At 41.0% G+C, this 24,128-nt stretch overlaps 1 protein-coding gene across 4 annotated transcripts in view; it reads right to left on the reverse strand.

Moving 5' to 3' along the window:
- Nucleotides 1-24,128, reverse strand: part of CREBBP (CREB binding protein) — a 144,812-nt gene that overhangs the window by 79,390 nt on the left and 41,294 nt on the right. For all 4 annotated transcript variants that reach the window (XM_037154601.2, XM_053671674.1, XM_053671673.1 and 1 more), the window contains exon 3: nucleotides 7,386-7,562. In XM_037154601.2, the coding sequence (XP_037010496.2) occupies nucleotides 7,386-7,562 (177 nt within the window). The remainder of the gene's footprint in view (nucleotides 1-7,385; nucleotides 7,563-24,128) is intronic.

A 24,128-nucleotide genomic window follows, 5' to 3' on the forward strand; every position in this document is an offset into this window, starting at 1 on the left:
CCTGCTACGACCCTCTCTGCTGGCTGCCGCCTCTGCCCCTCTTACTGGTCTGGATGAATAGTTGTGGGACTTCCATACAATTCAATTTTCTGTCAGTTCTGGGTGCTTTTTTGTTTCTAAATTTTTGCTGTCCTTAATTTTGGTTGTGCGAGGAGGCACAGTGTATCTACATACGCCTCCATCTTGGCCAGAAGTCCAATTAATTAGTAAAACTTTTAAGGAATATTCTTGAATACCACTGATATTTAAAGACAGTTTCTTCAAAAATATTTACTATAGTTAAGTTTTTGATAACCTGGTAAATTAATCACTTGACTGACAAATTCGTTTTAGTGACTTGAGTCATAGGACCATTTCAGATGATTATGGAAAAGGTAAAAAGAAGTTAGGGCTGTGGAAAGACTGCCTTAGTTCCTCACTCTTCAGATATGATAAAGCGCTGCATTTGTATCTTTGGTGGTTCTGACTGTCCCCATCCAGACCCATTAAATGTACTATCTACCAAGTTCTAACAGTCACTTAATTTCTCAGAAATGTCTGGTAAAAACAGCCCTGGCTGGTGTGGCTCAGTGGATTAAGTGCAGGCCTGTGAATCAAAGGGTCATTCACTGGCTTAATTCTCAGTCAGGGCACATGCCTGGGTTGTCGGCCAGGTCTCCAGCTGGGGGTGTTGATTGATGGAACTGATTGATGTTTCTCTCCCCTTCTCCCATCCTTCACCTTTCTCTAAAAATAAATAAATAAAACCTTAAAAATTAGGGGAAAAAATGTCTGCAGTATGTACTGCTAACAGGAAGGCAGAAGTTCCAACGCTACTTATTTGTAGGTATGCAGCACAGTTTGTTCAGACAAAAGAAACCTTCATACTGGGTCTCTATGTGAAGTGACTGGGTCTCTACGTGAAGTCAAAGAATTGAATGTCTCTGGAGATAATTTATGCTTCCACCTACAAGGTTTAACCGAAGAAAGGGCAATACTAACCACAATCTAGAAAAGACATTGTTGGTTAATGGAAATTCACATTGGAAACAAAGTTAAATGACCTTCACTAAATACTTGCAATACCTCCCACTGTGCCTGATGTCAAAGGACTTCATTACATTTTCTCAATTTACAGTTTCCTGATATTTGTAACATACTGTATTTTGTGCTTAGGCTATGTTTCCCAGATGATACATATTGTCAAAACAAAAGGGGGTAAGTTTAAGCAATAGGAAGGATTTATACAGCTACTGATAAGAATTTAGACTAAAAGTTAATTCTTGTTTTTGGTGAAGATTTTTACTTACTTATTTTTAGAGAGTGAGGAGGGGAGGAAGAGAGACATAGGAAAGAAACACTGATCCACTGCCTCTCGCATGCCACCAACTGGGGACTAGGCCCAGAACCCAGGCATATGCCCTGACAGGGAATCGAAATGGGGGCCTTTCGCTTTGCAGGAGAATGATCAACCAACTGAGCCACACTGGTCTGGACTAGACTTAAAAGTTACTCTTCAAAGGCCCTATAAACTCATGTTCTCAGATGGAGGGGAAAAAAAAGAGTAACAGTAGTAAAATCCTAAAATTACACAAATACTTGGATTACTAATAATTATGAACCAATACTTACTTCCCAACCTTTTCCCATGTTTTCCAATTATTGAGGCATAATTCATAGTCATGGAATGATTTTCTATAGAAACTGCTCTTGTGGTGAAGTGCTAACATGACTACTCATTCACTGTTTCCATGAAAATGAACAGAAGTGCTCTCCTTAGTCCTAGGGCAGAGGCAAATATCAAACCACCAGTGATTTTTAAATCCTCAAACGTGAAGGACAGAGAGCCAGCGTGCTATGTTAAGAATGTGAGCATCTATGCAAGGAAGCCCCTGGGTACAAGGTTTGGTCTTGATCCCTCAATGATCAGAGACTGAATACAGGAAACAAAAAGTTATGAGAGAACAGGACAAACAAAGGCAGGAGTGGGGGGTGGAGTGGGGGGTGGAATGGGGAAGTCTTCTGAAGTACTGAAGTGTACACAAAGACCGACAAAGTAAGCCCACCCCAGAGAGGGACAGCTGGGCATCAGATCACCACTACAGTGGACAGTGGCTCTGAAAGCATTCTACATCAGTGATTTTCAACTTTTTTCATCTCACAGCGTACAAACAAATTATAAAACTCTGCAGCGCACCATAAAATACATTTGCCAATCTGAATCACTGTTCTACATCAAAGTCACTGGAGGAGCTTGTTTAAAACTATAGATTCCAGAGACGAGAAAGAACAAGCCCATCTATTTGGCAAAACCCTGAACTGCCTTAGAGGGAATTAAGTGACATACAGTAGGAAACTGATAAAGAAAAAAAAACCAGAAGTTTCACAAATAATAGTAACCACAAACACACAGATTCCTTACCCTTCCTCTAAGACAGCGATTTTCAACTGGTATGCCACAAGAATCTTTAAAATATGCAATACCTGACTCATTAGTCAGGGACACACACCTCTTTTCCCCTCAGACTGTCAAATAAAAGAAAATGACAATAAAACAAATAACTATCCAGTGTGACTGAATCCAAATTACACATATTTCTTTGTAAGATGAGGAAAATTTTATTTTTTTTCATGTGCTGCAGAATTTTAGTAATTAGTTTATGTGTGCCATGAGATAGAAAGGGTTGAAAAATCTCTGCTCTAAGAGTTACTGAACTAGGTCTGGGTGGGGCCCAGGAACCAGTCACTGATGCAATGGGTCCAAAGACATGCTTTGAAAAACAGACAAAACTAACTCTGAGGTGAACAGTTACCCCTGCAAGGGCCATGGTTGATGGCTTGCCATCCATGTGCTGCCAGTGGCCCTGTCTTAACTATGCTATTCTGAATTCCACAACCCTCCCTAGCATAAACAGATTTTCATAGGTACACTTTCCTTCCATTCAGAGACCTAGATCAGGAGCTAGGCAACTTGTCCAAATTTTCCACATCTATTCTCTAACATATGACTGAAACAAATCCTAATACAACTCTTGTGAGCAATTTTAAATAAGCAGCACTCCTGATAAAACTCTTGTGTTACAAGTTTAAGAATGGTAAAGTCTCATAATATACTTCTTAGCTTTTCTCAAAATGAAAAAAAAAGTTACACATTAAAACTTCCTATGAGAAATTACCCTTGTAAGAGACCATACCCGGGGCCCAACAGTAGACTCTCTGGGAGAACCTGATGAGGAGGCCCCTTTGGGCACCAAACGTTCACACGTTAGATAAGCTGAAGATGTGTCCCACTTCCAAACAATGCTCTTTAAATAAAAAACAACCAACCCAGACTGTACAATGTCATGAAGGTCAGCAATGACCTCACTGACAACTCCAGTCCCACCTGGAGCCTGAGTTTCCCACCTTCCTGCAAACACTTCTTCACTCTGTGTTAAGACATTTTTTGATGAAAATGGAAGGACAACGTCACCAGGAATCAAGTGGCCTCCTCTTCCAGAGGTACCCTGGAACACTACTCCTCCCACACTCTGCTGCACACCCATCCTTTGAGAGAGCCCATCAGACCTCAATCTCCATCTACAAAAAGATGACACAATATTCACCTCCTCCCAAACTTGCTCCTGTTTCTTCATCAGTAAAGTTTAAATACTTTTAAAGTTCTTATATCCATGTAAGCTGTCCTGGAAAACTGTATAATGAATATATGTTTAACAGCTGTGTCACTCATTACATTCAAATTATGAGCTAGTAAAAGAGCATGCATACTGTATTTTATAGGATCTAAAACTGCATTGTTTCTAATACATCCTGATTTCAGATATATTACAATGTGAACAAATGTGCATCTTGGAACCGTGAAACATAGTATGGTGAAATTTCAAACAAACTTCCAAAATCTGTAGAAAGGTAAGAAATTATAAATAAAATGGTCAAAGACCAGAGATGCAATTTCACGTCTGAAAATTTAGGAAAATGTGCTGCCTGCATTTGAACACAGTACTGAGAACGTGTGCCACGTGCAACAGGAGCTCTGACCCTGTCAGTACCCCTGCAGCCTATCCCACAGGATGACAACGGAGCACCATAATCTGCAGGTCTCCAGGTACCCATAATGGCAAGTTACATTTAACTCTCAGTGGACAATGATTTATCCACAGATTTGCCCGCACATTCCAGTGATGCTCTTCTGCCCTCACCTCAATCACTTTCACTGCACCATTTCCTACTGTTCAAACACCCTCCTCTTTTGACTGCAGGAACATCATTCCCTTGCTGTCCCCTTTGCTGGCTCCTCCTTGATCTGCTCTCTTCTAGTTCTCTCCCCCTGTATGGTTTTGTTCCCTTTACAGCCCTTGCTGCAATATGGTTATACCAGCTCCCACATGGGCAGTGCTGCCCTACTCATATGCCTACCAGTCTCCTGACACTCCCACCTGGACATCTCACAAACATTCAAAAGGAACACATATAAAGTGGAATTACTGATGCCTGCCCCTTCATCATCCCTCTCCAAGTCTGTTCCTCCTCCAGCTCTGTAAAGGATCCCACCATCCACCACGCTGATTCACATGGCAACCCCACACAACTGTTGCAGTGACAAACTTCCTGTAGTCTCCTGTCCCTTTTGTGATCAGCCACCTCCAAGCCATAATCTCCTATAGCCCAGACCACAGCACTGGTCACCACTACCCATGACCCTCCCTGAACTGGTTCCTGCTTGGTCCCCCAAATCTACTCACATTGCTCTGCCTTCACTTGAGAGTCATTTTTCCCACTGGACTTCTGCTAGTCCCTACATAAGCAACTTGTCCAATGTTTTCCCAGTGCCCTGGGGTATTTGTGGCTTCTGCTCATCCTTCTGATCTTGCCCTCAAATCTCCCTCTGTGGTGCAGTCTTCTCCAATGGCCCCATCTAAGGAGGCTCCTGTGTCAACCTCAACCACTACACACTACTTAGACCTTTTGGGGCAGTTTGTGCTTTGTTATTAGTTTTTCTCCAGCACCACCTCACCACAGTTTCATGAAAGAGGATGAACTCTATGTTACACACCTGCATTCCAGGTGCACCTGGGCCCAGAGAGAGCATTCAACAAATGTGGCAAATTGAAGGAATGGCCAAATCCCCCCCTTTTAAAACCACCCAATGATACTGGAATCCTCTAGAAATGAGGAGAGGAAAAAAGCAAGAGCTTTTTGGCTAATGACCAAGTGGCTTAAACCATTCCACGAAGAGCTCAAACAGGGCTTCAGAATCCTAACCCTAACTGTTTGCTATACTGAATCCAGTTGGGCATCAAAAAGATTACTCCTCATAGCATGACAAAACACACAAATTCAAGAATCATATTTTTCTTTTTTTATTAATGAGACTTAAGATTTTTAGTAACTGCTTGCCCTCACTGTGCCAAAATCTATGATTCCAAGGGACAACATACAATTTAGAAAATTTAAGGAAGACCACAAAACATGTTCAAGGAACTACAAACAAACCATATAAGCACAGTCTACTGAAGCACTCCCGTGGACTTGGAGCTAAAACATGACATCAGACATAATTTAAGAGTGTTGGGCTTTGTAGACAGGAAGCTACAGAACCTGAACAAACCAAAACCCCTGAGAACCTCAACTTCCTCATCTGTAAAATGGGACATATAACAATGTCTTTCCAAGAGACTGTTGCGAGGATAAGGAAAAACACAGGACATGATGGTACTTAGAAAGATGTCAGGTGAACTGTATCCCGCTTCTCTGCTCAGCACCTCTCATTCCTGCCCCTACAACATGAAGGCTATGACTGAGTCACTCTGGCACAGACACACACGCTGGCAGAGCCCTCTCATCCCCCTATACATGTGTGAGGAGCTCACTCAAGGTCTGCCCTCCAAAGGTACCTGCTGAGAATCTCTCATGAAGTCCACAAGTGTCCAGGTGGGAAAGTGACGGCTAAGAAAGCACTGCAGATGCTAGGGGGAATGGGTGGAGAGAGGGAGAGGGAGACAAAGAAAGAGACAAAGAAGAAAGAATTGGTTTTATTTCTGTTAGATGTCACAAAGACATACAGAATGAAATGCTGTTGTTACCTCCTCACCTAACCATTCCCCAGAGCAAGTGTTTCACTTGGAGCCACTGTGGGGAGGAAGAAAGGTGGAGGGGGGGAGTGCTATGAGCAAATTGAGTGGGCGGAAACCAGGAATGTTGCTAAATGTCCCACAATATGCAGGACAGCTGCTGCCAGAGAGAATGATCTAGTCCCAAATGTTAATAGTGCTGAGGAAGAAAGAAGCCCTGCTCTAGACCAAAGGGCTGTCCCCACCAATTCTGGCAGACGTGAAGGAAACCATAAGCCTCTTTGCAGTCGAGTTTGAACTTGACCCTGACAAAGGCACCACTTTCAAAAATTCAGTCCCGTGGGTCAGCACAGGAAGGCAGGGGACTATGGAGTAAAGGAATTCTGCCACCAAGTTGCAAGTAAAGGAGAAAGGATGAGAAACTGGGGCTGGATAAGATTAGAAAAGAGAAAGGAAAAAAAATATTAGATTTTCCCAGACTATGAAATACAAGATAACTGTGAAGAAGCAAATGATCTTACTCTGAATCCAAAATGTACTCCAGGTCACTGAGCAAACTCAGGTGATGACTGCCAGCACTGGAGTCCATATTACTGTCCCCGCAGTAAGAAATGGAAATGGAAAGGAAGGTGAGATTAGGGAGAATGTGGGTGTTCAATGCAGACTGCTGCCTCCAGAGCTAGGAGGGTGAGGTCTGACAAAAAAAACAAAGCAAAACAAAAACCTCACCCCCTTCACTGTTCGGAATTAAAGGAGATTCTATTCTGTGGTGCAAAAGGAGCTATTTTCCCCATAATATCCTGGTTAGCTAGGCCAAGAGGTTACAAGGATAATCCCTATTTTATAGGTGAGAAATCTTAGGGAGAATGAAGACACATGAAACCATCTATCAAGTTAGACACAACACCCACATCTCACAGACATGACAGAGTCCTCAGAAGATGAACGTCCTTTGTTTGACCAACACAAATCGATGGGCTTCTACCAAGAGCCTTAACCACTAACAGACAGAAAGTGCAAAACACCTGTCTCTCGGATTCTCTTGGCTCTACTTCTGAATCAAGAAGGTGACTCTGAAGAGAAAAGTACAGTGATTCACAGCCATGAACTCCATCCCTGCACAAAGGGGAGCCTGAGAGGACTGGCTGAATCATCTCTACCTAGCCCTCTGATTGCCAGATCATGTCAGAAAATGTAAATTCACTCAGTGAGACCTACTCATAAGAAGTATAGGTTATTTTCCTATCATCTACAACACACTTTTAGTCCCAGATCTTTACTATCATCACAATAAAATCCACACAGCAAAGCACCTGAGAGTCAAGGGCAACTTACCATGTTTGGCACATTGGTGACTGAAGCATTCTTGATGTCTGCAGGGAAGGGAGGCAAACTAGTGACCACATTCTGTTTGCTGGGTAACTGGGGGTTCACTCCAGGGGCTCCCATTGGCTGTCCTCCAGTTTGACTAAAGGGTTGTCCAAATGGACTTGTGTTGCCAGTCATTCCCATCTGAAACAAAAAGAGGCAACATCAGCTATTTGAACAACAAACATATAAAAGGGCCTCAGAAATACTCACTTTGACCCAGGGAAGCAAAGTGTTATTTCCTATGAAAGCCTTATATCAATTATAAATTAAAGGTTCATTCTCAGTGTTCAGTCAGAATTATGAACAGAGTAACTTGCTCAAACAGCTACACACTAAGGCAGAAGACTAATAAAGCTGTTCTCAACAGCTGCAATTGTCTCTTCTTAAACGCCACCCAAGAGCCAGCAATTCCCATCCTTACCCTCAACCATACTCCTCAACAAAACCATCCAGAATCACTGACAAAGGAGGAGCTCCTTCAGCTTAATCTTAATTACTAAGAAAACAGTTTCTTTCAGGTTTCCCCCTAAGATTGAAACTAACTTTCCATTAGTTCAAAACGCATAGTAGATACACTGACAAAAAAAATGGTACAATGTCTGGGATTTGCTTTAAAATAACCTAATGAGGCAAGAGGTCCTTGCACGAAAAAAGCCTGGATGACAAAGGACTGGCCATATGTTGTTGGTAACTCCCAAATAGGTGACACCTGTGAGGTGTTGTTATACTATCCTCTCTAATATTAAATGAGTTTGAAATTTTCCATAAGAATTTCTTTAAATTAGTGAAATAAAATGTATAATAGTTAAGGCAAGAATAAGAAGAAGGAACCCCCCCCCCACCCATGCCTCTGCAAGGGCCTGCAACCAATATATGAGTCAGGATTCCCTTCTAGTCAACAGAGCCAGGCTGGATTCCCTATGGACACCACAGCTCCAACCCCCACAGGAGAGAATTCGGGAAACCCCAAATTGATATCCTGATGCTCACCTGCTTCCTCTGGAGTAAAAGAAACCAATTGTTAAGAAGCTGGCTTTACTCACTGTTTTCTTTGCTCTTTCATAAAGTTGTAACATACCACCTACTGTATACTGCTCATTCCACTTTCTTCCCTACATTTGATGTTTGAAAACTGGTACCTTAGGACACATTTTGTTAATGAATGAACAACATAAATAGAGAGAAAGCCCTGGGAGGAAGGGGTCCACCCAGGGAAGACCTCCTAGGAGAAGGTGTTCCCATTCAAGACATCCTGGCTCAGTTCTTTCCACCAACCTCACATGGTGGCTGCCGCTCTAGCCCATTCATGCTGGGTAACTTAACATTTCCCTTCTATATGCTAAGACAAGTGTCTTTAACAAGATAAAATTGCATTATTTCTTTCAGCTCTAAAATTCTAGGTTGTAAACAAAGCAAAATGCTCCACACAACTGACCCTTTTCTGCTGAAATGTTCACATAAAAACACAAATAAAACCAAACTAGTATAATGATCTTGGCCTGTGCATTTTCATACGCACAGGGGGGTTTCCAGATGTAGCCCTTACAGCTGTCGTTTCTCATTTTTAAAAAAAATCCTCACCCAAAGACATTTTTCCCTGTTGCTTTTAGAGAGAGAATAAGGGAGAGGGGAAAGAGAAATGTGACAGAGAAATATAGATTGGTTGCCTTCTCATAAATGACCCAACTGGGAATGAAACCCCCAACTTTTTGGCTTATGGGATGACACTCCAACCAACTGAGCCACACCAGCCCAGGTCATTTCTCACCTTTTTGAAAGTGAACATATTGTAGCTGCCACTTTTGCCCTATTTGCTTTACTTGAGTAAACAAAAACAAATTAAATTCCACTGAAATGCAAATTCAACTTGAATAAAACAAAAATAAAATTTTAAAAAAGACCACTAATTAAGACTTCCACCAAGATGGAGGCATAGGTGGAGACGCTATGCTTTCTCACACAACCAAGTTGAGAGACAACAAAATATTGGCAAGAGAAAACACAGCCAGAACACAGAAAATTGAACTTTTTGGAAGTCTGATAACAACAAATTCTTCAGCCTGATAGGTAAGAGGGGCGAAACCAGCAGCTGGCGGAGCGGGGTTGCACAGGAAAACTCGGTTAGACGGACTCAGGTGCTCGAATCCCAGGCGTGGGGTTGCAACGGGCGGACCCAGTGAGCGACCCAGTGAGCAACCGGTGTACCCAGCGAGGGTGCAGGGCAGCGGGCTGACTGTGGTCCCGAATTCGTGCAGATAGACCAGCGAGGGAGTGGGCGGTGAGACAGGACCCAGCAGGCCCCAGTGGCGAGAGGTAGCAGAGGGGCCCGCCATTTCCCCCTTTTAACCCCGCCCCCACGTACAGCGTCACAACCCAGTGACCTGGGCAACCCCGCCCTGATAAACACCTAAGGCTTCGCTCCTCATAATTAACAGCCGGGAACAAACCAAAAATGGCTCAAGAAGATCTCAAAGCCCCAGAGCCCATAAATCTAAGCGACAAAGAAATAGTAAAACTTTCAGATGTACAGTTCAAAACACTGGTGATCAGGATGCTCACAGAACTGGTTGATTTTAGTCACAAATTAGAGGAACATATGAAGGCTAAACTAATTGAAATGAAGGGAAATGCACAGGAAACCAATAGTGACGAAGAGGAAACTGGGACTCAAATCAAGGGAGTGAACCAGAAGGAAGAAAATAATGGCCAAACAGGAAAATATGAAGAAACAAGAATTCAAAAAAATGAGAAGAGACTTAGGAACCTCCAGGATATCTTTAAACCCTCCAACATCCGAATTATAAAGGTACCAGAAGGGGAAGAGGAACAGCCACCAGTGGAAACCTTATTTGAACAAATAATAAAGAAGAACTTCCCCAATCTGGCAAAGGAAATAGACTTCCAGGAAATCCAGGAAGCTCAGAGAGTCCCAAAGAAGTTGGACCCAAGAAGGAACACACCAAGGCACATCATCATTACATTAGCCAAGATTCAAATGAAGGAGAGAATCCTAGAAGCAGCAAGAGATAAGGGGATAGTCACCTACAAAGGAGCTTCCATCAGACTGTCAGCGGATTTCGCAAGAGACCTTACAGGCAAGAAGGGGCTAAAAAGAGGTATTCCAAGTCATGAAATCCAACAACCTATAACCAAGATTACTCTATCCAGCAAAACTTTCATTTAGAATGGAAGGACAGATAAAGTGCTTCTCAGATAAGATCAAATTCAAGGAGTTCATCATCACCAAGCCCTTATTATATAAAATGTTAAAGGGACTTACCTAAGAAAAAGAAGATAAGAAAGACGAACAGTGAAAGGACAGCAAAACTCACAGTTATTAACAACCATACCTAAAACAAAACCAAACTAAAAGGACAGCTAGATCAGGAGCAGAAACATAGAAATGAAGATCTCATGGAGGGCTAGCAATAGGGGAGTGGGAGGAGGAGAAGGTACAGAAAATAAGTAGCATAGACAATAGGTAGAAAATAGATAGGGGGGCAAGAATAGTATGGGAAATATAGAATCTAAAGAACCTGAGACACATGGTCATAAACTAAAGGGGGGAATCGTGGGGGCGGGGGGGTGCAGGGTGGAGGGGAATGAAAGGGGAAATAGAACAAGTGTAATGGCATAATCAATTAAAAAAAAAGACCACTAATTAGGCTCAACTTTGAGTTCTAATTACGTAAGACAAGATGGTAGCTCAGTAAACTATTAATATAAAGGACATTTCTGAGTCTCAACTAGGTTCTTTCAGTTAACTAAAACTCAGATCTGAAGCAAGACTTTCTATTTTCAGAAAGTATCACATCCAGTAAATAAACTCCATGTAGCAATGCTTCTCTCAGAATTTGTTTTATTGCATAGAATCAATCTGCTGAAACACCTTTCTTAGAGGCTCACAAGTATCTGGGGGGGGCGGGGAATGTAGTTATAATTTCCATTTCTTAAATTTCATTTAAAAATATCCTTACTAGGACCACATATTCATAAGACACATGCATCTATTCGCTCCTCCTTGAATTCATCCTTGCAGTTAGCCACTACAGGTTTCCCCTGCTTTCTGAAAGTGGAGTTCCCATGAAACCTTTCATAAACCAAAAATGGTGTAAAATGCAGAAATTATCATTAATTTATATAGAAAAATTGTTTAGTGTTCCCAGAACCCCAACATAACATACCAAATAAGACAGAAAACCTAAAATAACACTAACATGTAGTAAAAGTTAAGAATGATATAAATATACACCACACTTTGCACACTCACCAATCCACTCAAGCAACAGGCTTTCTATTTTATTGGTTAATGGGTATCAACTAAAAGAGAGCATCCTTTGCTACTAGCAGAACCAACAGTAATGTAGGCAGCTTTCAAGATTCTGGCTCTCTGCATGCATGTGTAAATAGTACAAATGGCGGACACAGGCAAGATCAATGCACACAAAAGGTGTTTATTTTCACCACAATCAAAATGCTTAAATTATATCCAGTTTTACACTGAACTGAACCTCCTCAGGAGCTCTCTTAGGCTTTTCTGGTACCTTAGGACACATTTTGTAATAGATGAACAACATGAATAGAGAGAAAGCCCAGAGCTCACAGACACAGTTCAAAACTACAGTGGCCTGGCACTAAGACGATGAAAGTGGTTCCTGGGGAAGGAGCTCAGCTGGGTTACCCTTGCTGCTTGGTGTGTGTGCTGGCTTGCTGCCGAACACTATTTCCACCATTTAAAAAAAATTAAAAGCACGAGTCCTCTTCAAATTTCTTTCAGTTAGTGAAAACAGGTACTATTGTAGATCTTTCATAAAAGCAAAGTGACATAACATGAACAAAAAAGTGGGTGATACTTGTGTTCACCAAGCCTGGCTCTGTGCACAGGCAATTTTCCTACTTTTTGTTATGGAGTTCACTCCTGTTACATAACCAGCAATTTGACAAAGAAAATCCAGGTCACTTTGGAAGTCTCTTACATCAATGAACCAAAGTAGATGATAGTTGGAGAGTGAAGAGGAGATTAACTTGTCCTTTCAGTCACACAAACCATCCAAGGTAGTTGCCCCTTTGGCGCAGAGAGGGAAATAAATACTCAGAGACCAAAGAACTCCCAAAGGGATCCTGTGGATCTCAAAGTTCACCCCACATTTCAAAAAACCTGTTTCTAAAAAAAATTGTAAATTTTCAGACAACATTCATATGATCACCTTGCCAGGATAAAACTGGGGTGAGTGTGTGGTCTGTCTGGTCCCTTGGACACTACTTGCCTGGTGAGCTTCTGGAGTAAAGCACTAACTGTCTGAACTACGGTGCTCCAGATTGTTTTGGAACATTGATAGGTTTCATCAGAAATTTTCTCCACTTTTTCTTTTTGGCCATCCAATAGTGAAGGAAACTATCTCAACATGGTCTCAGTCCTCATGGGGCAAGAAGCAAGGTACAGTCAAAGCAAAAGATCTGATGACCTAACAGATGACAGGTAGATAAGGAACGGAAGGTCTAGCTCACAGGGGACTAACTATACATTTAAAAAATACAAAAAATTTCCTTTCCTCAGCCTAGAACAAACACATTTCAAAGATGAACCAAAGCAAGTAGAGGCTACCTGCAAAAGTTCAGACTCTAAGGTCAGGCCTGAGGTCTCTCAGTCCAGGGCCAATCCCAGCTTTTCTGTAATGAGTTAGAACTTTTTAAAAATTATTTAATTGTTGTTCAAGTACAGTTTTCTATTTTTTTACTCCCATCCCCCCAGTGCTCCCCACCTCCCTCCCATTTCCACCCCCCTTAGTTGTCCATGTGTCCTTTATACTAGTTCCTGCAAATCCTTCCCCTTTCCCCCTGGAATTCCCTCGCCTCTCCCCTCTGGTCACTGTCAACCTGTTACAATTAATAGGGCAAAGACCAAAGGATGGTCCTCCAACAGGCCACTGTTGCCTAGCTCCTAAGTAGCTCTTCCACCCCGGTGTCCAAACTGTCTCCTGATAGAGCCTGGTAGGACCAGAAAGATGTTCTCTAGTCCTAGCCTGCAGTTTGGGTAAAAGCCATTAGCTTCTAGAGACTTCTAGATTTCTTAATTTCTGTTCTATATCCATTGTCCTTTGATCATTCTCAAATATAGACTAACACACATATTTTTAGCATCAATACTTACAACAAAACAGTCAATTCAGGATGTAAAAATCTACATATTTCATCTAATTTCCAGATAGTTATGTGATAACAATTTAGTAAACTTGGCTTTATTTTCAACTGAAGTTTATCAGAATTTGGTTTAAAGCTGCATAAGAACCACCATGTAATCTTTTCAATAAAATCCAAAAAGCAGAAGAGCAGAAATAAGCAACTATTGATGGTAAAATTTATAAAAAATATGAACGAATTAAAGCCTATATTTATCTTCTGCCTCATTCTGCAATAATCCATGCATGTTAAAATTTCCTTTTACTTTGTTTTTTTCCACAGCCCCTTTAAGCATTAATTTAAGTTCAATGTCAGAAAACAGAAAAAAGGAATTACATTAAGTACCTAAAAAGGTAAGCTCTCCTATAATGCAATTTAAATTAAGGAATGCCTTATAGATCTACCAAGTTTTCCCATGGGGGGAAAAAAAGGAGTCTTGTAAACCAAGTATATTTGTCTGCTGTCTGTGCCTATTGCTTCGACAAGAGAATAAAGACACTGTATTATAATCCCTGTTTACAAGGAAAGAACAAACTAAGTAAGAAGGAAAAAAATATCAGTGCCAAATCTGGAGGCCTACCTGCCCTCACAACTCAAGGACAGGGATTAAGTACTAGACTTAGCATGACTCAAAAGCATGAGATCTAGTGAGAAAACCTCTTTATTAGTTGGCAAAAAAACTAAACAAGGCTTATATTAGCCTTTATTACCAAAACAAAGATAGCAACTAAATCAAATTCTAGTGACACTTGGCTCAGTCAAAAACTGCTGAAGTCCTGAGCTGTCTGCAAGTAGGTGAGTGACAACTACCCATAGAAGATGGGCAGACAATGCTGCTCCTTCTACTCTGGTGAAGACGTGTACTACAGATACACTATGCAAAGTACAAAAAACTCCACGACTATATGACATTATCTACCATAATAATACTTAATGACAATCCATCCTCGATCTTTCTTGGATACAAAACCAGGCTAAAAGTTGCCTTCCTGGAACATATATGTCTCTGTGTCCGTAGGCCCCAGCACATAGTGGGTGCTTTAGTAATTGTAGAGGGAACCAAATAAATGAATACTCAAAGAGACCATGTTATCAGGCAGTCCTTGGGAACCCCTAAGCTGGCACTAAGGACAGAGGCAATCAAAGAACTGTGGGCCAGTTAACTAAGCCAGGCACAAATGAGGGTCACCATCGGTTGGAAATGGGACTAGGAGAGGCAGGAGTAATAGTCTCCCTTCTATCTTCTCAATATCTGCCATAAGGATATCATCTACTAGTTAGGGTGAACAGATATGGAGGAGTGGACAGGCATGCAAGTGGACTGTCCATGCTAAAAGCTTGAACACAATATGCCCTGGAGTTGATTTGACAGGATGATGGTAGCTCTGTGTCCCATCACTGCATATATGGGAGCCCCATCTGGCTGTAAAACAGGTCTTCTATGCTACATCCACTGGGGAAACAAACCCTTGGCTTTGGTGCAAGGTCCTAGCCAAAACCCAATCCAAAGAGTTCCCAATTGGTGTGCTTAAATACTGATCCATCAGCCTCAGTGGTCATCTCTGACTGCAAACAGCTTCCTCTGCTTTCCCCCTAGTGTGTGGAAAAATATTTTCATTTTTTATTTGTGTCATGATATGACAACTATCAATACATTAATAAGAAAACCAGGCCCTGGCTGGTGTAGCTCAGTGGATTGAGCGCGGGCCTGCAAACCAGAGGATCGCGATTCGATTCCCAGTCAGGGCACATGCCTGGGTTGCAGGCCAGTTCCCAGCAGGGGCACACGAGAAGCAACCATACATTGATATTTCTCTCCCTCTCTCCTTCCCTTCCCCCCTCTAAAGATAAATAAATAAAAATCTTTAAAAAAAGAAAAGAAAACCAGCTCTGGGCTCCTGAAGAACAGGGAGATTCTTTCCATTAACCCAGAGGTATCTCTATGATTTACTTAACTTACCTCATCAAATAAGGCAGTAAGTTTGATAATTTTTTTTAAAAAGTCTTAGAAAAAACTAACTTGTCAGCTCACAAACATAAATGGAAAGTTGTATGAATCATTTACAATGTACCTGTGTTACTAAATTACTTTTTATAAAGGGAGTGACTGTTAAAAAAATAAACGTAATAAAAAAATAAAGTAGCAAACTGAAAACCAAAAAACTAACTAGGGTTTAAGAAGAAATAACACTGATACTGAAAGGTTTAGAGCAAACTAAAAGGGTATAACAGATCATCAAAATGGAAGTTTCTCCCCAAAACAGGTTTCTACAATTATAGCAAGCCAAGCATCCATTTCTTGCTTGTTTGTAGGACGAGGGGACAGAAAAATGCTTTCTTTGTAGTTAGGGCCACCATAGGTTGTGGCTCCTCTCCCATTATCAGCAGTACAAACAATTCCAGGATGAGCTACGTGTGGGCCAAGGACTATCTGGGAAGTCCAGTGCAAACTCGTGTGTGCATGTGCACCTGTGTGTGGGAAGGAAGGAAGGTGGTTATGCCTATCCAAACTTTGTAATGTGCATTTTTGAGAGAAAAGGTCCATTATTATATTTCAAAGGTGGTCCTAAGATCCCCTAAAGATTAGGAACACCTGCCTCTGGATAAGGAACCCCCTACCTCACCTACCTCTCACAACTCTTAGGGAAGGGCAAGACCTCCCCCCAGATCTCCATAACCCTGCCATATATCGTAGACACTCTTTAATCCAAAGACATTCACCACTCACAAAAACAACTACCCTCACAAATGAACTCTCCCCAATATTATCTCCAAATGTCTATTGAAACACACAGTCGCAAAAAGATCAGATCATAACCGTTTATGAGCTAAAAGGTAATGGGGATACACTGTGTGACCAGAGGAGAATATCCGGAATGGGAGGATAAAGGGCAGATGGCAGGTAGGACTGGAGGAGGAAACATGCTTCCACTTCACAGTTTTACATAGATTTGGCCAGGCCTTCAGAAAGGCTCGAAGAGGCAACAAATGCTGAGGTTGATGTGGTTTCAATGAGACCACTAAACATGCTGTTTTGTTTTTTTTTTAAGCTGAATTCTTCAGTTTGCCTCACCTTGATACACACTTAAAACCACACCACAGAGCAGAGCAATTACAGGAAGTACTGAGAGTGTGTGTGCGTGTGTGTGTTGTGGGGGATGATACTGATGCAGGTCATAAAACATATAGAAAGCAAACAAAAAATTACCTTCAGCAATAAACTTAGTAGGGACAACTGGAAAGGACAAAATTTTCAGATGGAAGGGCGTCAGAGAGTACTGGTTAAAACATATCACTTCATGGACAAGAAGAAGGTGGTCCACAAAGCGTAAGTGGCTCTGCCACTTGCTAGATGTGTGATTTTGGACAACTTACTTAAACTTCTCTGCATCTTGGTTTCATCGCCTGTAAACTGGAGATAATAGCACCTCCTCTGAGGGTTGTGTGAAGATTATAAAACTGTACCTATGTAAAGCACCAAGAAGAGTAACTGACAGACAAGCAGTAAGTGCTACAGGGGTTGGCTAGAATATCATTATTTGGTTTTAGGAAGAATCACTTTACACTAGATAGAATTTCTTCCAGAAGTATGCTTAGGGTAACGATAAAATTGTTACCCTCTTCCAGAGGCCATGTGATAGTAGGCAGTGGTTCAAACAGGTAGGATCAGAGGAAAGGCCATCTGAATTACTAACATTTGACTGAGAGAAATTCAGAGGAACATGAAATAAATCTGTAACAAAACAGTCATTTACTAGTTGCAGAAACACTTCTAACAGACAATTATTTTCAAAGTGTCTTACTAGATCACAATCATTTCCAAGTATTCACTCTACACTGTTTTCCAGCTTTAAAAATACTTAGAATGTTCATTTCAAACTTAAAATATAGGAAAAGTAATAATATATAACCAAAATACCCTAGCCTAATCTTCATGGGTTGAAATTTAAATCAAAACATAGAGGGATCAAACAAGAAAGAACATTCCTATGTTGCATCAATTCTAAGAAATTGATGCAACTCCCACTTTAAGGGGCCACAACATAGCAACAAATGCTCCAATTGAGATGTGGCTCAACCTAACTCAACAAGTTTATTAACTTGAAGCTTTTAGCATCTTTCTTCACACTTTGGTATATATGTAAAGCAACAAAATTAATATAAGATCGTAAAAACAACACAATTTAGTACACCAAGAACAAAATCTTCTTTGGTGTATTAGTATGCCAAATAATTAAAGAGCCAGAAGTATTCATTCTTTCCAATAACATAAAGAGCCGGAACTAACCCAGAGTATGGCCATATCATTCATAAAGCCAAAAACATTTTCTCTTGGCAACCTACCATTGTTGGGAAAAAGCCAAGAAAAGCAGTTTTCATGGAAAGACACATGGCTGTATTCAGTTGTCTGCTATCACCCGCTTGCTCTTGGAATCCTTCCAGTACCTCAACTTGGCAAAGAAAGAGTAAGTAGAAATACGCAACAGATCACAATGCCAAAGGCGTTGCCTGGTCGTCCAGTGTCACCCGCAATAAGAGAACTAAGCTGGAGACCCTGGGCACGTGCATAGCCCTTCTCGCTGGACTCCACTCTTATGGAGTGATGTTAACTTTCAGAGAGTTCAGGGAAATACATAACCCCCTAGACTGATAAATCACAGCTGGGAGATGGGTAAAAGTACTCAGCAACTCTCATGGTATTTCACTTGGATGATATGTGACCAGAATGTGACTTAGAACATAAGGTAGGAAACTCCTACAGGGAAGATTACGGGACTGGGGATCACTGTGGAGGCCTGAGGCCTTGGGATTCATTTGTATTCAGCCAATTGCTACAGAAACTTCCAGCAACAAAACCGGCATCCTAACACCAATGGCATACTTCAAAGGTCACAACAGTTAGATATACCACCTTTCCAGGGTGCAGTCTGCATTAACTCACAAACAAAAGCATCGAGCTAAGGTCTGTGGGGAAAATGTTTCTGCTGTTAATCAGATGTGTGGCTGAGACAAATCTCTTGTCATCTAAGTCTTAGTTCTCCTAAACTATAAAACATGAAGCATTTAGATTACCTCTAGGTGATCTTGAATGTTCCTTCTAATCCTAAAATCCAATGAAGTTTCTGATTTTAAACAATCAGTGCATGCTGCATCACCTGAGGTCTATACTCTTGGAAGGTCTAGCTATTTGCAGTAAGTAAAGAGGACTCGGAGTATGCTCAAGCCAACAGAGCCATCCTCTACAAAGAGAGGACCTCACCATAGTAATAATCCCTGTGGGGAGCCTGTGGGGTAGCCAGGGGCCTATTTAGGAGACCAAGGATTTTTGTAAGGTACTCCAAAACACACAGGGCCCAGGCTTTCCACAGTTCTGCATCCTCCACACCATTTCCCAGAGTATGTTACAGATATTAGGACTAAGCTAAGGCAAAATAATCCAAGGTAATGGTGATAAAACTTGAATCCATTACTTCTCCTAATTCTTCCAAGTCTTAATATCTTTTTAGGTAGAAAAGCAGCCTGTACTTTTGAGTACTGTTTTCAAATAATGCAAAGCCAATGAAAGCCCACAGTGGCCATGGAGAAAGAGGAAGAGGAAGGGGTGATAAAAGAACAGGAGAGCCCTGATTGGTGTGGCTCAGTTGGTTGGGTGTGTCCTGCAACGCAAAAGGTTGACTGATTTCCGATCACAGCACATTCCTGGATTGTGTGGTTGGTCCCAGCTGGGGCGCGTATGCTAGGCAACCAATTGATGCTTCTCTCTTACATCGAAGTTTCCCTCCTTCTTTCTCTCGCTCTCTCTCCCCCCTCCCTTGCCCTCTCTTTAAAAATAAATAAAATGTTTTCTAAAAAGAGAAAAGGGAAAAAGACAAGAAAAAAGGGAAAAACACAAGAAAAATCTTATAAAGACAAATTTTAATTAATACTGCAGCTCAGCTAAAGCACAATGGAATACTGATCTGAACTTTAAAAATAAGTCACTCAATAAACTAAGCCTTTACTCTAAATCTAAACCCTCTGCAGGGACAGGTCTCCTGTTCCTCCTTCATGGATTTACCATCCACTAGAGAAGTGATGAAACAGAGGAGGCAATGGAGGAATAAGGTAATGTTCATCTGTACTGGTAATGCAGGAATACTATGGGGTGGTGGAGGTGCACAGTACACAGGGCCACATCCTCCCTAGTCTAAGGTAGGAGACACATGCTACAAGGAAAGTGGATGTGCGCTGTCAGCAGGTAGCACTGATACCCACTGCTAAATGTAGTCCAAAAAGGTAGATGGGTCCTGGCCCAGAGAGCAAACAAATGGTTCAAGAGGTCAAACCTTAGCTGGGCCCTGAGAGGTAGGCTAAATAACTAACAGTAATATTCACTGTGGCAGCTGCTGTTCTGCACCTTCTCCATGAATGACAAGATACCTCAGAAGGGGCCAGGGTATCCACTAAGTGTAGAGAAGTTATTCTTGCAGTTTTAAAGTCCACCTCTAATCAAATATCTGCAGTAAGAGAACCTGATGGCCAGACATCTGGCTGGGAGTTAATTGATAGCATTAAGGTATTAATTAAAATGAATATCAAGACTGGAGAGAACAGGAGTACACTGGTTATTAATGCTGATCACTCATAAAAAGTAAGCACTGTCTTGTAAGAGCATCATTCGCAATATCAACAGATAGGAAATAAAGCTGTAATGATCTCTCAAATCAGATCCTGACAGACTACCTCTGAGAGTCAGAGCTTCCAGTCTTCTGGCCACTCCCACCTCCGCACACCTTTCCTTCAATGAACCCACAGCAGCAGTAGCACATCTAGATGCAGCCACACCCTGACAACTATGAGAGTACAACTGCCAAGCTGACCAGCACCTCCTATTCTACAGTAAATCTCCAAGCAAAATGGGCAAGGTTTTCAGGGGAGAAAACATACTCTTGGTCTGTCCTTTATCTCTATGCCCCAATGCTTCCCTCCCCCCTCCCATCAGTATGGCTGTTTACCACTGAGATCATACACGCCTGAAAGCCTGTGCACAGGGCTGCTTGGACTTCCTGTTTCTGACTGAAATGGGATAGCACATAGGAAAACACTTTGAAAACCACAAAGGACTATGCAATCTTGAGGTTGCTTTGAGATCTCTCAAAAATAGAGCACAGAAAACCTCTACCATCAGACAGGATTCTCTAAAGTGAATAGATTTTCTACAATAACACAACAGAACTGGGATTTCCCAGTATTATCTATCTCTTGCCTTGTTCTAGAAAGGATTTAAGATATCTTGTTTTCCAGTTCATTCTTCATACAGTTGGCAGAGAAACATAAAATTAAAACTAAGGCTCACTGAGGGCATAATATTTCCACTTGGTAAATAACAAAGCAACCACTGCAATAATGTCACTTCAGATCATGCACTATTTTTCAAAAGTCACAAACCAATATGCCACATTCTTATCCTTAAATATATAATAATATGCACGAATGTATATACACAGAATTACTGCTTTGAACTACAATCCACTGATAACTATACAATTCACTGCACCTCCTAAGTAGAAAAGTTCAACAACATTCAATTCCTGTATCTCATCAAATACTATTTAGATCAGTCTGGACATTTGCCTCAGTAGAACATACATGATAGGTGCTCACTTCCTCAGTATACAAACAAAAAAAGAAATATTTGCGCAATGAATTTTACCAAAAAAAACAAAGATGATCAAAGATGCTTGGTGGGGGGCACTTCAGTCAATACATCTTTATTTAAAAAATTACTAAGATACGAAACTCCTGCTTAGAAGATTCAGTCACACCATTCGAACCTCTTGTAAGATACAAAGTTTTCAGAGTTCACATGTACCTTCTAAAGTATGCATTACTGATAGAAAAAAAATTGTAATAGAAAAATACATAAAAATTTAAAAGTATGAATATAAGTTATAAAGGTTACATGTATTTATTTTAATACATTTTTTTAAAAAGCAAGATGAATGTTATATATAAGACACTTAATCTGTTCAATTTGACTTCATCTATTAAAAAAAAAAGAAAAACTATGAGAAAGAGACAAATCTCCCATGCAGAAGTATTCCAAACAAATTCCAAAGTGACGCTACTACAGGAGGTAGATACAGCACAACCCCCGTCCTTTAAGGGTGGACTATATACAGTGACTTCTTCCAAAAGGACAAGATGGAAGGGGGGGGGAAGGAGGAATATTATGGTGGAGACATCTGACAGACACTACCTGGGCCAGGTGATCAAGGGCAACATCTACCAAGTGATAAGTCATGCTGACAGCATGCACCCTTGGCATGATGTGATTAATGTGACACTATAACTTTCGTTCAGTAACTCCAAAAGCCCCCGTCTTATCACCAGAAAAATACCAGACACCAACAGAGGTGTATCCTAATGATACCTGACCAGTACTCCTCAAAACTGTCAAGGTCATTAAAAACAAGGAAAGTCTGAGAAAATGTCACGACCAAGAGGAGCCTAAGGAGACAAGACAATCAAATGTAATTTAGTGTCCTGGATGGAATTCTAAATCCAAGAGGACCTTAGAAGGAAGTTAAGGAAATGTGCATAGATTTCAGTTAATGATAATGTATCAATATTGCTTTATTAATGGTAACAAATGTAGTAATAGAGATAACTATGTGTAGGTGGGGATGTGGGGATGGCAGGGAAATGGGAGAACCTTCTGTAATATCTTCGAATTTTTCTGTAAATCTAAGACTGTTCTAAAAAATAAAAAGTCAATTTTAAAAATGGGAAAAACCTGCCCTGGTGGGATGTCTCAGGTGGTTGGAGCACTGTTCTGTGTACCAAAAGGCTGCAGGATTCACATCGATGTTTCTCTCTCCCTTCCTCTCTGTCTAAAAGCAATGAAAAAGTGTCCTTGGATGAGGATTTAAAAAAACCACAAATTTAAAGAAATTATAATTATGCTGGTGGCCTCCTGCATGTAGGGAAACACATTTTCACTAGCCAGAAAAGTGGACTTCTTTATGGGTCCTCACAGAGCTTGGCTGGATTACTATTTCAAACCGAGAGCCACAGCCCAATCAGACCACAGGGATAGTTTGCTCTATACATGGGTGTTTCTAGATCCTTTCATATGATGAAAAATACTCCTGGGAAATTAGATTAGTGAATCTTTTCTACAGTTATCCAAGTTATGTTTTCTATAAATTTTGTAGATAGGGGTAAAACCTGATCCATGCACAGAAAATTAGGTAATATACTTCCCCATCATATTTTGAATTCTCTGCTATATTACAGACAAAATGGTGTAATATTACTTCAGCTATATTACTGAAAAAAAAAATTGACTTTGAAGTCAGATGCAAATGGGTTGTAAGTCAGAGCCTGACACTTCCTAACAGGAGTCATCTCAAATAATTTCCAAAGTGGTTCAGAATACTTTATTCTGTATGTAAAACGGATATGGCACGTATCCCACAAGATTACTGAACCTGAGATGAAGTGAGATCATGTACCAGAGGACCTAGCGCAGTGCACAGTACAATGGGCACCTAAGAAATGTCACCCCTTGCCTACTTTTCTCTTATTATAAACTCAGGAAGACTAAATAAAGTAATTATTATCATTGTTCACTACAGGATCATACTGAAATTTTATGTTACAGTCATCATGTAATTCTGAAAAATGCTAAAAGTATTACATGGGATCAACATAAAAACCCTAAATGTTTTAACTTGGTGACAGATGGACAGCAAATTACTATCTACAGCAAGTGTAAATCTTTCTAGCAGAAACATTTTGCAGAAGTCAATCCTTGAAGTTATGCTTTGGACCCGTTTACATGAAGAATGTTATGTATAATACTTTCTAACTTTTTTAAAAAAGATTTTATGTTTAAAGAGAGAGGAAGGGAGGAAGAAAGAGGGAGAGAAATATCAATGTGTTGTTGCTTCTCATGTGCACCTATTGGGGAACTGGCCCACAACCCAGGCAAGTGCCCTGACTGGGAATTGAACCTGTGACACTTTGGTTCACAGGCCAGCACTCAATCCACTGAGCCACACCAGCCAGGGTCCTTAACACTTCCTAACGTTATATACTAAACAATGAAGGAAGTAACAGATAACTTTTAAAGTGTGACATACCCAATCACCAACTGGCACAATCATATATCCTAACTCACACCATCAAGACAGAGATCTCTCCCAGAGCCTGGAGAGCACATTCACAACACCAGCTCCTCCCAGAGGGGGCTAGAAAAGTTCACACATCACCCCACCCTCAAGACCTCCCAAATCAAAATCTGCATCTTAACAAGATCCCCAGGTGAGTTACTAAAGTTTAAGAAGCACTACCCAAATCTATGCTAAAGTCTTAGAGACAGGTTAATGGCTGGGTTTCGGAATGGTTCCTGAGATGTTTGTGCTGACGGAAAAGCACCCAAGAGGAATGGAAAGAGCAGAGTCTTCAGGTAGACACTGGGTTGTAAATACTGGGCAGCCATCTCCCAACTGTGACCCTACATAAAATACTTGATTTCTGAGC

The sequence above is a fragment of the Artibeus jamaicensis genome, unplaced genomic scaffold, assembly GCF_021234435.1.
Source record: "Artibeus jamaicensis isolate MK-2021 breed Jamaican fruit bat unplaced genomic scaffold, CSHL_Jam_final contig_700, whole genome shotgun sequence".
In the NCBI taxonomy this organism is placed as follows: Eukaryota; Metazoa; Chordata; class Mammalia; order Chiroptera; family Phyllostomidae; genus Artibeus; species Artibeus jamaicensis.